Source organism: Embiotoca jacksoni, unplaced genomic scaffold, assembly GCF_022577435.1.
Source record: "Embiotoca jacksoni isolate LCO1_2020_lvr unplaced genomic scaffold, fEmbJac1.0.p SCAF_15, whole genome shotgun sequence".
NCBI classification, from domain to species: domain Eukaryota; kingdom Metazoa; phylum Chordata; class Actinopteri; family Embiotocidae; genus Embiotoca; species Embiotoca jacksoni.
In genome coordinates this window covers 2,638,063-2,656,991 of record NW_027185285.1, presented here as the reverse complement: position 1 = coordinate 2,656,991, position 18,929 = coordinate 2,638,063, and the positions used below count along the sequence as shown (strand labels likewise).

The following is an 18,929-nucleotide window of genomic DNA, read 5'->3' as shown; positions in this document are numbered from 1 at the left end:
TAAAAATACATTTCGCTTAAATCCTTCTCATAACAAATCCTTCAACATCCAGGTAAGTTTGTCAGCGACGTTCCAGAGACAGACAGTGAATCCCTAATAATTTGAGAAAAGAACACAGTAAATAAATTGGCCTTTACACTCTAACACACCAACCGCATGTTTGTGTAGTAGTGGGTATATTTTCTTCATACCAGAATAAATCTTTTCTGGAAAAGAAAAACTGACAAACCAAAGACTTCGTTTTTGTGCAGCTGATCAAATCAGATGTGGCCAGCAGATGTCACTAAAATACAACCTGACTGCACTGCACGATGGTTACGCGAGTATGAAATGATGGTAAAAGTAAAAGAGTCCTTGGTCATTGTACTTTTTTGAGTCGGTTGTGTCTGTTGTTACACAGAGATCATGCCACGTGTACATCATTTGTACTTAAATAAACTGCTGATGAAAATCATACTGACCTTTTTAACTATTTGGACCCCTTCAGTGTCAGTCTGCCGGACTTTAAAGCAGTCATAATGTTAAATACTGCAAAGTATTTATCCCTTACTGTGAGTGAGGCTTCTCTATTTTTTTTAAGCTCTGTGTTGTTGGTCTTAGTAAACAGTCAGTTCTGCACAGTGTACAGACGCAATATGAGCTGTATCACAGACTGATCTGCACGGTGATAGAAATTACAGAGCTGGCAAAGAGATGAAAACATGTTTACACGAGTGATTTGTAATAAATAGTGAGGCCGGTGTAGTCAGTGCTGCTGGGCCTCATACCTGTCACTGTCGTGCTATCATGTTCACGCTCCCAATTGAGATCTGATTTATGCTTCACAATTCACACCCAGGAAGATGTAGCGGTTGCGTGTTTACAATCTGTTTTGATAGTAATAATCATTCCAAGACAGGGTGGAGTAAATGACAGCCTTCAGCTACATGCAGTATTTGTCAATCAGTTCTGTAACCAGCTTCAGGACGTTTTCCCACTCTTTCCACGCCGAGTGCGACGCTCTACATTCACTGAGATCGGAGGACAAAGAGAAATCAATAACACGAGAACAGACTGATGATAAATCGCTGGCATAACTTGAGATGGAAATCTTAAAAGCTTCTTCCACTTTTAGCTCGAACTGACAGTACCAGTGCCACTTAATCTGTCTCCCCATACAATCAGAGGGTTTAAAGACCTCAAAGGAAGCAATTCAACCACTTTGAAACTGACACGGCATGATTAGATCATTACTGAGCTCATCTATCCATCCAAAAAGCAGAACAGAGCTGCTCAAACCTCCAGCAGCTCTTATTGTCTCATGGCAACCAAAGAAATCTTCCCTTCCACTAAAAAGAAATATTTATCTGAAATGGCCCAACAAGAATGTAAGGTGTAAAAATTCACCTCGACAGCACTCAGTCCCAGTTCAAGTGCAGTTCCTGAGAGTCCAGGAAGTCAGAGGAGAAGACGCCCACCGGCATTGACACGTCCAAAGGGTTAACTCCCTCGGCTGGCACAGACAGAGTGAGGTCCAGCCAGTCCATGTTGTCCATGTTGGTGCTGTGTGTGTCTTCATTAAAGTCCACCTCCATGGCAACCAGAGGTGAATTTAACCCCTCCAGCAGCTTCAGTTTTTGTGGCTCGGTGTCCGGCGTGCCGTCCGGCTGCGTGTCGGAGGTCAGGGCTGCCAAGCCGGTCGAGGGGTCGAGGGGTGCGGCGGGCGGCCGGGCCACCTGGACTAGAGGCGGAGGACGGGACAACGCTGTGCTGATGGGAAGGGTGGTGACACTGGCTGTCACCGGGAGAGGCTTGTCCACGCTGGGAGGATCCTGTCTGATGAAGGGGGAGATCTCTGAAAAAACAAATGCAGAACACGATGGGAGTTAAAACCTCATAACGAGGTGAAGCTCTTCCAAATTACCAGTGCGAAAAAGATTTCCCACCGCCACTCTCGATCAGCACATCAAACAGGTCATCCATGTGCTGGCTGGCTGCAGTGGGACCCTGCAGAGAAACAAAAGACCCTCAAATGTTTTGAATGACAACAAAATGCAAAGGATACGGTTTCATTTCTATTTGATTCTCACCTGAACTGCTGTTAACATGCAGCGCGTCTGTTTAACTGCGTCCTCGTAGCGGGGCGGGTCTTTACACCTCGACACATGGTTTGTGAATTTTGGCTCCTGCAGGATTAGAGAAGATTTGCTGAAACGCGGAGGCCGGTCGACAGGAAAAAAAAACCAACAGTCCCCTCCACTGAAAAACAGGATACAGCTGACACGAACCATCATTAAAGAGTATGCTATAAAAATAATCAAACCAGGGATCACTTCTAATGTGCTTTACAGAAAAAGAAAGCAGAAGAGACTTGAATCTTCTACCTTATTGGCAGGTTCTTTAGGGACAGCTTGGCAAGAGGAGGATCCTGCAGCGCATCCACTCACTGGGAATGTATTGAGTAAGCTTTGTGCTGTGGTATCCACCCTCCATGTCTGCAGAGAAAATGAGAGAGGTCAGGATGGAGGCGTCGGTGCGATCAGTGTCAGTAAAATCCATCGCAACACACCAAATAATCCATTTAGCTATAAGGAGACTGCTCTGGATCACCTTCTCCAACACAACTGAAATCGAGTTTGATTTGGGCCTTCTGCAGCTGAAGTAGCTCTCCTCTTAGGACACCACTGTTTGCAGAGATTTGCAGAGTAGCTCCTCAGTGATGTGTCTGAGTCCAGCTGTGGGTTTTTGTTGCTAATTCGGGCTGCACGTCGGGCTCAAATCAGAGGGACGACAGAGGGCACCGAGGGCACTACGCTCAGCCCTCACTCAGCTGCTGCTCCACTAACCCAGCCTTACACAGGCTTTCTTTTGATGTTGGGGAAAAAAAAAAAAAAAAAAATTCATCACCCCATCAGCTGAGGCCTGTTATTACCGTGGCAACAAAAAAGAGGCATTGGCTGTGGTAGTGCGTAGCTGACTGTTAGATGTGATATGTGATATGTTGGGCAGTGCCACTGAAAACACTGCACCACGTTCATGATGTGCAGCTTACCTTTTATTTATTGCACACAAAACTGGAGTTACGATTTCAGGTGCGCACAGGCTTCACGTACGAAATCCAAAACCACCACAAAATCACAGCCAATCGATGACTAATAAGGAGGCAGACCGAGGGAGTCTGCGCAAGCAGTCGTTTTCTTACCGTTGTCACCGGCTGGGTTTGAGTGCTGCATTGCTGCTGTAATGCTGCCGAGGCCTCTGTTTTCTGTGGCACCTGTCCAGAGGTCTGGATGAGGCCCGGGGCTGCGCTGCTAACGGCGGTGTGTAATTTGATGCCTTTGGCGGGCAGCTGGATCGTCACTGCTGAGGCAGGAAGGGATGCGGACAGGAGGATCTGAACGGCCCGGACAGGCTGCAGGGCTTCAGGCTGTGTGATGGTCCGGTGACCGATGATGAATTGATTTGGACTGGTTACATGGCTCTGATCTGCACACTCCTCCTGCTTGACCAACACTGGCAGACCAGGAGAGCTACAGGACACCGAGCCGTTTGACGGGGTCCTGCTTTCCTCTTTCACCTGAAGGGGAGCCAGAGGACTGAAGTGAGGCGGGGAGTCTCCCTGCTGACTCCTTTTCTCCACCTCTAGTTGCATCTTCAGCTCCTCCACCAGCCGCTGCTCCTGCTCCAGCTTCCTCATCAGCTCCTCAATCTGAAGCTCCTTCTCGTGGAGACGTTTGTCCTTCTCGGAGTCCCTCTGGTGGGACTTTGTCTCTGTGGGACACTCCTCATGCGGTGCTCTCAGTGGGGAGCTCATGCAGGGAGCAGCAGGAGCTGAAGAATCTACTGTACTAGTGTCCTCTATGCCCAGACTGGACACCTTGGAGGCTATAGGGGACAAAGGCGGGGCCAACTTTATGTTTTCAGACTGTGAGGTTGCCGTCTCCGTGGCAGCAGTGGTCTGCAAATTAGAGTTCTCCTGATACAACTTCAGCCTCTCGATCAGCTCTGTCTTGGTCCCAGAAACAGGCAGTGATCGGAGTTTTAGCTCCATTTTCAGCTCAGCAACCTGTAAAGACAAAAGGATAAAAACAAAAATGTTGCTTTTCCACCGCTGCGGCATTCGTACATAAGCATACATAAATACAGTCAGACTGTGTGCAGGCTGCAGTGTGTCACCTTCATCTCGTCCAGATTAGCTGGTAAATGATCCGGCTTGCGGTTGGTCTGAGTGTGGTGAAGCTGCACGGGGGCAGACGCAGTGTTTCCACTCAGAGCAACGCTGGAACAGCTGGTTTGTGCCTCAGTTGTTGGCCTGTTGTAAGAAGACGGCAGGAAAAGGGAGTATAGCTCAGAGACAGAATCTGTTGTCCATTTTTCACAATGAACAGCGATTTTTTTAGGGAAGCTGTGGGCAGGAAACACAAAGCAATAGAGACAAAAAGCGGCTGTGGGTAAAGAGACATGACAGTAAACACACTCTATGAGACAAAGTGTGAACTTTAGATTGGGTTTTAAAATGGATATCAAAATAATAATTGGTGGTAGTGGTGATAACTGTGTGGATGAGAATAATCCTGGCTGTAATTAAGGGAAGCATTTGTTGCTGAGCAGAAACATACTTGAGTGTGGCCGGTAGGACGGCCTGGTAGTTGTACTGCTGCTGTTGCTGACTGAGGATCTGGAGCTGCAGGAACTGCTGCTGCTGCTGCAGGAGGCGGGCGTAAGCAGAGTCCATCGGCATTTCACTTAGCTCTAGCTTCTGGTCCGGCGGAATGTACTGGTGGTACTTCAACTTTTTCACCCGTGGCTTGGGCTCTTTGCTCTTTTTGCTGCGGATTTTATCGGCCGGTAGCTTGGCCAGAGTCTGCTGCAGGGTACAACACAGTAAAAGGGGGCATGTAAAACTGGACAGGACCATCTGGAGGATATTCGATCCCTGTGACTGATCTCAGTCCAGTTTATCGGGGAATACAGGTTGCATTGCCAGGACCAACACTTCAAGGCTTGGAAGTGATGCTGTATTTTTTTTATAGCCGGTTAGATCGGCAGGATGAGGAAACGGGTAGTGGAAATGTGACCCTTATTGTTTTACCACCTGCAATTACAGGATATAGTACACATGAAAATTGCTATGCATAAGAGCGGCGGCGGGTTCTAGCTACGAAACAAGAAACTCCGGCACACGTTTGTCAAAGTCATTCCTCTATCGTATTTCAAGGAAGGGACACTTCATCTTGTGCTCAGAGAATAACTGGATGGTGATAAATGCACAAGTTATTGCCTCACTCCCGTTCTTTGATATTTGGCTTACATTTGAGAAAGCCTGAGTGAGGAGGGCCGGTCTGTCATTTGACCCTAATTGAAGACAAACTGTGGCTGGTGCAGATTTAAGCCCCTGGATGCGTGAAATGGTTTTAAACGCTGTTGTTCTTTGACCTGCATTTGACTGCGGCTGAACGCTGACTCGTCGTCCATCCCTAAAACTGATGTGATTTTCAGTATGACAAAACGCAGACTCTGACACCGTCTCTCTCAGCCCAGCAAACAAAAACAACACAACACAACACAACACAACACAACACAACACAACACAACACAACACAACACAACACAATAAATCAGAATTGTCAATAAATCAGAAAGAAAGAAAGCTCAGTCATTGACCCAGAGGTCAACGCCATAACAGCTCGTTATAAACTTAATAAACAAACGTTCTTTTGAAAAGCTTTTTAAAGTTTGAAATGAGCTGTTTAAAAACTCATCTCACCTTCACAAGAACTGGCCCTGGTGTGACACTGGGGACAACCGAGGTGATAGACTGAGGTACAGCTGCCTGCTGGTTGCTCTGTTGCTCGCTGCTGGAGACGAGATTGGCTGACTCTAATGCAGACTGTGAGTTGGGTGGTGGCGAGCGCTAAGAAAAGCAAAGACCGAGAGAAATTCCATCATCTTCTCAGTAAGAACAGTGAAGCTGCTTCGCCTGCTAACTATTAAGAGGAAGAAAAGAAAAGAAAAGGAAAGGCACCTCGACTGGAACAATACGACCAAAAATAGTTAAATAAACACGAAGAATTTAAAATGAGAACAATCTGTTTCGATGAATTACGATGAATACATGAAACATGCACTGTGTGCGTACATAGTGAACTATGTTTTTTTTTCTCATTTAAAAATGGCATAATATTATCGATACATATGGTAATACTAAAAAATAAAAATAAAGAAGTTTCACAACACACAAACTGATGAGATAACTTGCTTGGCTTGTTTGTCTTTCTGCCACCGGCAGTTCCTGTTTTATTAAATGTAATGATTGGAGGTGTTGGTGTACCTGCATGGGAGTGTTTACGTCAGAGGATGTAGAAGTGGCCTCAGTGCCTCCAGACTCCCGCGGAGAGGCCGAGGTGGAGCTGGGAGATTGTTGTCTGGCAGGATGTTGTGGTGATAATGCATCACTGCTGTCCTCATCAAAGTTGTACACATCTGGTGTCTCAGAAGGGTTTTCCTTCCCACCTATGGTGCCAGCAGCATAAGTAAGCAGAAACCAGTTGTTACTTATTTCATTACATTACATTACATTTCATTTAGCTGACGCTTTCATCCAAAGCGACTGACGATAAGTGCATTTCAGGGATAAGTAAAAAAAAAAGAAAAGAAAGAAGCATTTTCCAAACTGAATTTTGTAGGAATTTTGAGTGAACGCTGCTCTGAAAATATCAATCTTTCATGATTACAAAATGAAAACATAAATTATTAGTAGCTGCAGTCCGTATGCAATACATGCATATAATAAAAGCTTGTGATATTGCTCAAGTGTGCAAGCATGCTAATTTGCTAATCTGCAGGCTTTTATCTTCTCAAACAAAAGTGTAATAACAATAATGAATACAAATATGTCTAATGCTCTTGACTTAACTTTGACCGTCTGTCACTGAGTGGTGAACTGATATATAATGGTGTAGAGTATCTACCCTTGACGGTCTCTTCGACGGTGGAGTCAACAGGCAGGATGTTCTTCTCCACCAGCTCCATTGGTCCAGGCCGCAGGGCAATTTTCTCGTTGAGATCATCCGCCAGTCGGGCCCTCTTCAGCTTCATCTGTGTGGCCTGCAGTGAGGGCTCTGCCTGCGTCTCTGATAAACACAGAGAAGATCTTCATCTATGACCTGGCCGGCATTACTGAGTCGCTCAGCTGCTTTGTCACTGTGACTCACCACAGGCTCAGCCAGAACTCTCACAAGTCTGTCAGCCTCGATGCCATTTATGTGGTTATAACTTTGTAAAACAAGCAGGCAATGAGAGCAGATAGATGGATAAGCACCGTATTCATCTCTCTTATCTGTTACTCAGTAAGAACATACAGGAGGACGATTACCTTGTAGGATGTGCATACGGACCAGTTCAGAGCGCTCAGGTCTTCTGCAGAGTTTGTGCTTCAAGAAGTTCCCAGTCTGTAAAAAATAACAATAGTTTAGCCCATATATTCTGGAGACATCGTTTAGATGTAGAAAAACTGAGTCATGATCAGCAGCAGGGTTGATGACATTAGTTAATGTCTTACCCTGGCTCTCTCCAGGCTGCGAATCTGCTCGTGAAAGGCAGCAGGTGTTTTCAGAGCTGTGAGAAGATAAAACCATCAAATTTCTTGGTCAACACATTATATGTATTACATGTATTTCCACTCACAAACAAAATGTTTCTTCCATTCTTAAATACATGATATATAACCCTGTTTCCAAAAAAGTTCCTGACCTGTCACTCAAATTGCAGCATCAGGAAACGAAAAACATGACAAAGGAGACCCCGAACTGTTGAGCAGCTGAAATCCTATATCAGGCAAGAATGGGACCATATTTTACTTACAAAACTCAACAGCAAGTGCTCTCCTCAGTTCCCAGTTGTCAAAAGCAGAGGTGATGCAACACAGTGGTAAACATGCCACTGTTCAAACCTTTTTGGTTGTAAGTCTTTTCTCTTCTTTCTTTTTCCAAAGGGAATTCTCTTTGTCTGGTTTTGATGTTACAAAGTACTTTCATGTAGCCAGCTATGTATTGATAACAGTCACTTTTATAACAACAGAAAGGACGGTGTCACAACTTAAGTGTTATACTGTAAAAAAAAACAACTGTATTTCTACTGTACATACTCTTGGTAACGGAAGAAGCAGTTCAAAGTGATTAAGTTGATTCTTCAAAAAAAAAAAAGAGATGTCTTTTTTGCATTGTTTATGTCAATGTATAAACAAATCAATATAAACTGCATGAGCTTCATTTCAGGATTTATATTGTACTCATCTTGAATATGAAAAAACTTGATTCCACACCAACTCAAACACTGAGTAATCCATTTTTCATTTCATTGTTTTCACGTTTCTGGTCTGCATGAGTGTGGAATTATTAAGCAGGAGCTCGTGGGAGACAAACAGGAAGTGTCGGATCTACTGACACAAACAAAGAGGTTGTTCCGTGCAGAGAGTTACTCTTTGATCTCTCAGAATAAACTCATCCTGCTTCAGTCGAGGTCTGGCTCACTAACTAGTCACCTCTGCTACGATGAGCTTTGTTTGGTTTAAAGATACAGTTGCCGGGAGGTGGGGAGGTGGTGGGGGGGCTCCGAGGAGTGTGTCAGAGGCGCAAAGCAAAACATTCCTGCTCATCATGCAAACCTCACTGCATACCTATCATAAGCCTATAAGTGTAGCGGCAGCAGAGTGCTGCACAGTGGAGAACGGCCGGGGAGGTTTGTGTGCAGGCTACGCTTGGCCAGGCCGCACAGGAGGTGACTGACCTCCACTGAAGGCCCAGTCGATGACTCATGTGGCTGCGTGGAGCCAGAGAGGACCTTAAAAATCAAACCACAGGAGGCCTCTCAGGACAGAACAGAAGAGTCTTTTTCCACCTTTCCAGCTATCAGCAGGATTCTGTCACACTTTCAGCTTGTCTTTTATCGGCTGTTCTCTAAAACGCAATGTTCACTCTGGGGAGGTTGCACAGGGACTGAGTCTGCTTCAACCTTTGTCATATCAAAGGATATGGATGTGGATGGCATTAAAGAGGAGCTTCAGGTTTGGCACCATGTCTGCTGCTTAACTGTGTTAAGTCTTACGTACGATGATGCAACTGTTAGCAATGAACCTCACTCTTTATAGAAGATCTATGTGCAGATATTGCAATTAAATAGCTAATTTAACTCTGTGAAGCAGTTTGATGTGAAAGTGTAACCTCTTCAAAGCAAAAGCCCAAACGGGACAATGTATGCTAATCTTTTAATACAATAGAAGTAGCAATACTGCGCAATAAAACAAAGTCACTACAAGTACATGTTCTACATTCAGAATTTGACTTAAACCTGCAATAACAGATTTTTTATGGTTAATGGAGGAATGGAAATAAATAGTGAACTCTACATTGACATATCTTCATCTTTTATGTTGAACACTTGCTTGTTTACACTTATACAAGTTAACATTAGCATTTATTTGAAGTCATATTTCGGCAATATAAGTCCATCATTCATTCTCTTTTAGCTCTGATTTTGGTCTCCACCAACTCTAGGTTTAGTCACTAACAGTTTGTTTGGTCCTGAGCAAGTAGTGGGTTTTTAACAACTGAAAACAATGCCATTAGAGTGATGAGAATGAAGTCGAGTTTGGTCTTTACTGTTTGCATTTTCGAAGGTGCTTTTCAAGCTAATGGATGAAAGTTGTAATTGACATATCAATACTCACGCGGCATGATGCCTTGCTCCACGAGCTGCTCCCGACTTCTCCTCTGCTGCAGACAGAGCTGGAGGACTGCGAGAGAGCAGATACACAGAGGTTAGAGTTAAACTTTCCGAGCCAACTCCACTGAGTCACCTCACATTCATCTCTGGCTTTAAACTGTGAAACCTGCAAAACTTCAAATGAAACAAGCTACTTATTATTTCTCAATCAACATGCGACCCTTAACTCTCAGGTTCACCACCACAGACATTTTATTCCCTTCCTGTAAGGGTTTTAGCTGGGGTTGTTAAGAGTACCACACGTTTTACAAACAGTGTGATTGGCCGCGGGCCTTCCCAATGAGAGGCAATATCTGTGCGTGGTTTGCAAATGCACGGAGGAAACAAAGTAACTACAGAGCAGGACGCAAAACAGATAAAAGAGGGATTAATGTCAGGGCTGCAGTCACGATAAGGAGCAAAACTGGAGCGGGTCGTGACACCGCAAGAAGCCAAGTGAGTCTAATAAATTGTTTTCAAAATGTAATCTTGCGTAATCTTGGATAAGCAGTGATCAGTTTTGGTACTGTGGAACATCAAAGACAAGACGGTTGAGTCTGCAATGAGCATGCAAGCACCACATACAGCACTTGGATGGTCCTCGCTGTCATTTTCCCGAGAATATAAACTGGTGTAAGATCCTAATTTAGACATGTATAAATAAGTGAGCGTGGACTTGTTATTTCAGGAGAATAACACAGTTCAGTGCACATAAAAAAAACAGTTTGAAGAGTAGGCGATGGGTGATAGTGATGAATGAGGCGGCGGTGTGAGGTACATGAGGCCCTCATCATCACCAGTGTAGTGGTGAGAAGTCGGCTTAGCTACATTTATACAGTGGCTTGGGGGAAACAGCTCCCACTCTCACACACACACACACACACACACACACACACACACACACACACACACACACACACACACACAACATCAGACCTGCTCAACTCTCCTGGGAAAGGCACAGCGTCTGAACAGGCCTCTGTGACTCACTCCAGCAAAAATAAACCGGGCAGCTGTGAGAACAAGGCCTGGGAACCATGCAATTTGGGGGTATTTAAGGGGGTGGGATCTCCAGTTGTACGCAGGGCCGAGGGGACGCTCACGGGCTTCTACTGTTGGGCAAAGGGAACACAGAGTGACGAGAGCCGAGGCAAAGGGTGGGAGGCTGAATCCACTCTCACAGCCGCCCGTCAACTGCGGGACAGAGAACACAGTGTGCCTGCTCCGCCTGCTGTGTTTCCTATTACAAACCCAGGCCAGGGGGGGTTTCGGTCAGCCTCAGACAGATCATACTAGGAGATTGTTAAAAAAGAAAAGAAATCAGGGTTGGTTTGCCTCCATATTTAGATCCACTGTGACTTGGAAAGAATGCCACAAGCAAGAAAATTTATGAGCGCATACTACTACATATCAATAATATCAAAAGCTGCCTTCCAGCGCCAGGAGAGAGTGCAGGGTTTAATTTGAGCATCACTACGGGGGTACAACTCAGGCCCGGGGTGCTCCTCATCACTCTGAGTCATCTTGTGTTCAACCTGAACCCTGGCTAACCCCTCAGTGATGCAAACTGGCTCCGCACTCCTGCTCACCAGCAAAGCATAAACAGAGGTGGTGAAGGAACACAGAGAGAGGGCTCTGCTGAAATCCTTGTCTACTGATGTAATCTCTAATCTCATACCCGTGTTGTTCTCAGCACGTCGTTCCTGGAGATCTCCCAACAGGCCTTTTTATTATATTTGACTATTTCTGTTTTTAAGGAAACAGTACATATAAAACTGGTAGAAGCAGAGAAAGCTGAATTTAGTTTAGAAATAGACTGACTGGGTTATGTTGACTTTGCTGTCATAAATACCAAAGACTCTAAACAGGATCCAATTTGAGCAAAGATTTAGCAATCTACAACCAGAGATAGACTAAAACAATAAATATACACATAATATTGGTTTATCACAAATATAATTTGCGTGCGCAGCAGCTGATTCAGTCAGATTTTCCTTTACTGCTTTCATGTTTGGTAAAAGTTTACCTGAACTTAATTTAACTGAACGACTGTGTTGTATTGTAAAAAGATTTAAGGACACAATGACCCCATCAGCTGACTTCAGTCAACAGAAATTGCAGTAACATTAATGCAGCTGACCTGAAGTATCAAACTGATTTTAAATGAAATACACAACTCCTAATTTTATCCTACAGTTCAACAAAGCAGAAAACTGACCAGCAAGGCTTCGGCACTCCAAATGAAATGATTGTTACATAACTGATAAGAATGACTGGAAGGGAAGATTTGTCTCTTTAATACGGAGTTTTTAACACTTTATAATTATCATCTTATTCTTCCCAAAACAGCCTTAAATAAATCCAGATGGAAAGTGATGAGAAAACACGTGTTTCCTTCCTCGTGAGTGGACGCGTCCTCCAACTCTGTGTTGACAAGCTTTCATGGTTTGCTTAGAAAGAATTATATTTAGTCGGGCTCTTGAATAATCATTTGTTGACATTGAGCTTAAATGTTTGACGTGCAAATCTGTCTTCATAATGGAAATTAACTTGTATATAGCTTACTTCCACATATCCAGTATTTATCATTGGAGTGTGATGTATCTTCTTACAACAGTAAAATATTATATGCATTATCACTTTTGTAAAATGATAAGCTTAAAACATATTTTTGACAAAGTTCACAATTAGTGGAAGCCTGAAAGAAACTTTGTTTTCATTTGCAGTTTCCTGTGCTAAATATTTCCCTGACATTCATATTTTAATGAGTTTGTTTTTTCTTTTTTGTGCTTGTAAAATGTACTGGGACCTTGCTACATGGTGAGTTTGCATTCAAAATAACAATTGAATTGAATTAAATCAAAAGCAAAAATAAATATCACAAAATGCACCGGAGATACCTTAATTAAACTTGGTGACTGGCAAATATGTTCCACAAATATGCCTGCACAGATGTTATATTAACTTAACCAAAATGTAGTATAGATACCAAACACCAGTAACAAGACAGCTGTGTTGTGTTTTATTACCCGAGGCTTGGTCCGATCAAAAGAATTTCCTGCTGATGGCTATAAACCAGGAAGATTAAAACTATTTAAATGATGATCAGAATCTTGATCAGCAGCATATCTGACCATTACATTTCATTTGGATGACACTCATTGTGTGCACGTACTGTACCTTACAAGAATGAAGTCATGCTTATATCACGTGACAGAAAACCATAACAGTACATCGACAGAGTGCCAAGCAAACACAGCCAACATAAACTGACAGGGTTTCTTTCTTAACTTTCTATATTTCTCAGTCTCCTCTAAGAACGATGCTTAGCATGAATCATGGTGATGATCTCTCCTGTCATTTCCTGTTAGGGCTGCGTCTATATCACTTCACCCCCCCCCCCACACACACACACCACTGCTAGCATCAGTAAAGATTAACAAGAGTAATAAACGGGACTTTGCATTATGTCACAATAGAAACACAGCCAAGGAGTGCATGCAGGTTAGACAAGAGGACGAAAGAGAAAGCACCTGATTTGAATTTACCCCTGCAGATGGAGGGGGTCTCCACATCGAGGCAGGCCATGGAGGACAGTGGTGGTGTGCTTGGTGGCCAGGTCTGGAGTCCCATGGAGTGATGAGGCCAGTGGAGAACGTGGGATTCAAGGAGAGGAAGAAAAGAGCCAGCTCTGAGCGAACGACAGCTGGCTCGCTCTCACTTCGTCTCTCTGCTGGCCTCAACGGAGAAAGTTTGAGTGTGTGTGTGTGTGTGTGTGTGTGTGTGTGTGTGTGTGTGTGTAAGTACGTGTGAGTGCTCAGTCAACGTCAGGAGGAGGGAACACAGTGCTGCTCATATTAACCCTTGCTGGGTCACTTTGCTCTACTCACAGAGCAAAGCAGAAAACCGCAGGGACATTTGAATTCTATTGTGAATATAAAACAACAATCAATATTTCTTGTTTTGAGGAAATTAACTCAGCAGGGGACAAAATCATGTGCTGGTAACTAATAGAAAGCCGATCAAACCAGGCTGTTGGGACTATTGACTGGGCACAACTCCATGACAAATAGCAACAGTGTTTTTTATTTGTGTGGAGATTTTTGGAGCACAAATTAGCAATGACGGGAGGACACTCACTGGGTGTTTAGGGACTTGGATGCTTATCTTGAAACATTTTTTAATTATTAGTAATGAGTTTTCATTGTTATTTTCCATTGCGTTGCCACTGATTTATAGCAGTCAATGTCATCTCAGCTCTTATGTTGATTTCCAAGAAATCTAACTAGTGTGTGACTATTAATTCAAAAATGTAACGAGAAACATCAACACTAAACAGGAGAGGTGTATAAATATTCAAAGACGGGACAAAGAAGAGCAAAAAATGCTGTGGCTAATCCAAACAACATGCTCAGTCGAGGACCACCATGTTGGTTAGATGCCGTCCATGACAACAAACACGCTAACAGGAAATGAGATAAAAGGGAATTACACTAATTGTGGTGAATTCTGTGTGTCTCACTGGATCCAGGAAGGTTGGTTGTAAAATATATCAGAGGTACAGAGCAGACATGTGATCCCGAAGAAGATCAGATGTCAAGGTGAAGCTGCAGAGACGGGGTGCCCTCAGTCCTCCTGTGTCTGAACAATGCATGCTGGGTCGGACTGAACCGCTGTGTTCTGGATTGAAAAATGTGGGATCAAAAAAATATGCATGTCAAGCAGTGAGGGACACAGGAAACATGGCGTTGATAAAGTAAACAGGATTGGTCCAGGCACAACATGTTATGACAGCTTACCGATGGCGTTGAATGATGGTGAGCAATAAGACGATGAGAAATTTGGGAGAGTAGAAGAGGGAGTTTTAGGAATGTGGAAAAATATCATCTTGCGTGTCACATCTTCCGTAAATAAGAGTTTGAATTTCCTACGTCTGCTGGCCACAGATACAAAACAACAGATTTTATGAACGCCTCATACACCTGTTTGGTCCCACAATCAACACCTTTCTCCTGCATTGAAGTCTGCTCTCAAACTCCCACACAGTCACGAACAACGCTGTTTCTAATCATCAGTAACAATTAAAAAGTCTAATCGCTGGTCTTTAACCGCACGTTATCTCAAGATGTTTTCCATTCGGCAACAAACAAACAAACTCCGAAACAATACAATAATAAATATCTCAACTGTATTCAGATCATCCCTTTCAAAGACAATCTACAGTTTTGAATATTTATAGCACTGCAACAATTTCACTATGATTGTTGTTACCAGTCATTTTAGCCAGATGATTGTCTCACTCGTTACATTACTGCGTCCGTCTGTTTCCCATTGACCAGATGGTTTCACTAACTTACGACTTCATCATTATACATTTAGAATGTCTTGAATGAGTTTGCAGGTGCAGTTACTGAGCGTTTGATTCATGATGCACGTTGATGTCGACAAGGTACCATGCAAGTACGACATGATTAAAGATACATTATTCATTGTTGAACTTTAGTTCTGGTGCGGTTTACATTCACACCGACTCATTACAAATGACCCCAGGAGAGTAAACATCAAGTTATAAGGTCAGTGGAGAGTTGAGGCTGCCGTCGTCCTGCATCATCAATGCTACATGTGAGGAAATGACAGTAAGTCATGCTGCAAATTCTATGCAGTTTATGGATTTATGTATTGTTTCTCTGGTGGTTAAAAGTGGTCAGGAAGAAATATACGTCTAAGATCTGGATCAAGTAAAATATAAGCAGAAGGTCACAGTCGCCTGATGAACAATAAACAACTGAAGGACTGAAGATTTCAGCAATTTCTTTTTAATGATTTCCAGACCTTTTTTTTGTCGAGTGCATCTAAAGACTTTTGTTCAAAGGGGGTAAAGAACCTATAAAATACTTATCGTGGTAATTGTACGAGAAGAGGAAAACACTTTAGAGTTTAAAAAGGACAAAGAACCGGAGCAATGAGTACTTCTACAAAACATACCATGTGAAAAGGTCTGTAGCATAACAGCCACTTATTAATAACACTAAGTACATTAATGGTGTATTCCAGTAGAAAAGCTACAAGGAAAGTCAGGCAGTCAGCTGTTGTGTTTGGTCACATTTTAACTGAAACAAGGAAGTCTCCCAAATGTTTACTGAAGAAATGCAGAGGACAACTCATTTTCTGGCTGGAAAACTTGTTATTCAGGCTTATGCTCAGGGCTATATTTAGAAGCTTCCACTTGCTAAGCTAAGCACCACATATCTTTGGGTTAATGCTATGGGAAAAAGTATGCTTTAAATTCTCTTGCATATAAGATAATTATCCCCTTATTCTATAACCTTTGTTGTCTTTCTGTGCCAAAATGTTTGCATTTTACTTGATATCCTATGTACACAAAATGTCACTATAGTTTTACTGAAAGATGCCTCGTATTAAGAATACATTATAATTTATAACACAACAGAAAATTAAAAGTGATGGGTTTCGGCTATCTTTGTGAGAACCACGATACTCTGTGATTGATACAACCACATTAGTGTGCCTGTCAGAGGTCAGAAGTCAACAGAAATTATGACGCCACTGAATAAATGGCACTATGATGCAAAATAGTTTTGTGGCATACACAAAACAAATTGCCATTCCCAAGAAAAACTTTGATTTCAGAAGCTACTTAAGATGTGATCATGTGTTGACCTCCAAAAGCTAAGCTAAGCACCACATATCTTTGGGTTAATGCTATGGGAAAAATTATGCTTTAAATTCTCTTGCGTATAAGATAATTATCCCCTTATCCCCTTAACCTTTGTTGTCTTTCTGTGCCAAAATGTTTGCATTTTACTTGATATCCTATGTACACAAAATGTCACTATAGTTTTACTGAAAGATGCCTCGTATTAAGAATACATTATAATTTATAACACAACAACAGATAATTAAAAGTGATGGGTTTTGGCCATCTTCGTGAGAACCACGATACTCTGTGATTGATGCAACCACATTATTGTGCCTGTCAGAGGTCAGAAGTCAACAGAAATTATGACGCCACTGAATAAATGGCACAATGATGCAAAATAGTTTTGTTGCATACACAAAACAAATTGCCGTTCCCAAGAAAACCTTTGATTTCAGAAGCTACTTAAGATGTGATCATGTGTTGGCCTCCAAAAGAAATTCTGATTTAATTCCTCACATCATTCCACAAACAAATCATTGAAAGAGTTTTCCCAGAGTGGCCTTGCTCTTAAATGGTCAATGTACAATATGTGTCGCCAAACCCAGTTTAGGTCAACTCACAACAGCAGCAGCAGCAGCAGCAGCAGTAGTCAGGGCTGGAGCAAGACCTTGTGGGACATCAGGGAAACTGGACCCCTGGTCATCCAGAAGCTGTAACTATGCCGGGAGAGAAGAAATCAGTATTGCATATATTTATACTACATCGCATATTGTTTGTGTGGGGGGAGTTCGTGTGCTGTGGAGTTTATTGAAGAAAACATGTGTATTGATTATCCATACAGCAACGATTGCTGAAAACATACAATACACCGTATTGTGTCCTGTATTATATTATTTTTGACTTCCTTGTTTTGTGTTCATGTGAAAGACGTAGAGACAGTGGGATGAGTAATTTCGGTGACACACAGCCAAACATTGCACAATTTCAGTCTGGGGCCTCCCCCTCTAACCAAGAAACTGTAATTAGGATTCCCAGAGGGTGAACAACGCCATCCTCTTCTCTCCCATTACCACAGTGGAATGATTTTTCAGTGAGGGAGCGGCTGCAGTTACGACTCCTGACGAGAACTTCGAAGGCCAACGTGAATATTGGTCCCAAGGAGAGTTAAAATTTGCTCTAATATCCAAAGCATTTAGTAGAAATTAAATGACCAAAATAAAATAAGCAATCAACTATTAGAAAGCAAAACCTAAATGTGACTACAAAATTTGTGTACAACGCAGTGATATTGCTGTTGTAGAGCAATTTGTAACAGGAGTCTTGCATCTCAGATGAGATTAAGGGCAGCCTTCAGTGTGCTGTTAATGCTAAATCCATACTCTCATTCCCAATTCCTCTTTGTTTACATTGATTATGTCAGTTCCACTACTTACTGTTACCGGAGACTGAAAGAACATAGATTATGATTTTATGGTGTCTATTTCACTAAGGACGTACTGTGGCTTAAAGAGAAAGGCAGAGAAACAATCACTTCACTACCATACATACCACTTCCAGACACATATGAAGTTTGTACGCCACTTGTGTTCTTACAGAGGCAGAAATTGCTCAAGTATTTTTTTGTTGTTGTTTGAATTTTAAGGTTTGCTTCCAGAGTTGACGCATTCTTGGATTTATTGTGATTTTTTTTTATGTATAATTTGTCTGCCCCATAATTTTACAAGGATAAAAATAACTGAGGACAGTATGTTCGGGTGTATCTGATCGTCCATTGATCGGGGAGGCTGAGTTATTGCTATTTGTTCTTTGCTTCAGGGCACACGCTGCACGGGCTGAAGGAACTAAACTGTCCTTCATTTCTGTAATCTGTTGAGCTTTTAAAGCATCACTCAGCTGCACGCTATCGAGACTCGAACATTACAGATTTTTGGAAAGGTTGAGTCTCTCAGGAGGTCCAGATACATGATATTTTATTAAAATAGTGGACTGTGTTAACAGTATAAATTTCAAATTGTGAAGTTAAACTGCTGTGCTGGACTCCACGCTGAACACCTGTGATGCACTGACAGCTAGTCAGCTAAAGAAGCTGAATGTAAAACAAATTTACTCCATTCAAATCTTTTATAATCTCATGCGCATTCCTTTTAGTCGATTTAATAGTCCAGATTTAACGGCTTTAATGTCTCTGACATTTTGTTTGAGATGCAATATTACTCTCCTGTTACCTCACATCAAGTGTTTATCAACTACATATATATATATGTATGTATGTAATGGAAATTGGAATGATTTTTGCAGGTTTCTGTTGTGTAGTGATAAAAAAAAACAAAAAATGGTGTGTGTCACAAACATGATTATCTATCAGTTCACAGTGTCCTGGTGTTATTTTTAACCCAGATGTTAGACAGTTTATGCTGCTGTGCCGTCATGATCTTGTCATGGTGAGAAAGTGCAGTGAAACGCCATCATCACTGAGATCCCGACAATCTCATTAGACTCTTGACCCTCGTTGCCAAATCATTCTTCA

At 42.5% G+C, this 18,929-nt stretch overlaps 1 protein-coding gene across 1 annotated transcript; it reads right to left on the bottom strand.

Annotated features, from left to right (window-relative positions):
- Positions 1 to 574: 574 nt before the first annotated feature.
- On the bottom strand, positions 575 to 13,464 carry mrtfbb (myocardin related transcription factor Bb). The gene is made up of 14 exons (XM_069148786.1): positions 13,275 to 13,464; positions 9,707 to 9,772; positions 7,541 to 7,596; positions 7,355 to 7,430; positions 6,951 to 7,112; positions 6,311 to 6,492; positions 5,747 to 5,893; positions 4,599 to 4,846; positions 4,156 to 4,291; positions 3,182 to 4,045; positions 2,364 to 2,474; positions 2,070 to 2,165; positions 1,926 to 1,986; positions 575 to 1,834 (listed from the first exon to the last, which is right to left on the bottom strand). Exons 1-14 carry the CDS (start codon positions 13,372 to 13,374, stop codon positions 1,398 to 1,400), a joined length of 2,742 nt encoding a protein of 913 aa, XP_069004887.1. The 5' UTR covers positions 13,375 to 13,464; the 3' UTR covers positions 575 to 1,397.
- Between the last annotated feature and the right edge of the window lie 5,465 nt (positions 13,465 to 18,929).

Excerpts from the sequence above, each read along its gene's own strand:
- mrtfbb (XM_069148786.1), bottom strand. The coding sequence starts at position 13,374 with ATGGGACTCCAGACCTGGCCACCAAGCACACCACCACTGTCCTCCATG. Across the intron at positions 2,475-3,181 it reads AAACCCAGCCGGTGACAACG|ACATGGAGGGTGGATACCAC; the intron begins GTAAGAAAACGA and ends TTTTCTCTGCAG. Across the intron at positions 1,835-1,925 it reads TGTGCTGATCGAGAGTGGCG|AGATCTCCCCCTTCATCAGA; the intron begins GTGGGAAATCTT and ends TTGTTTTTTCAG.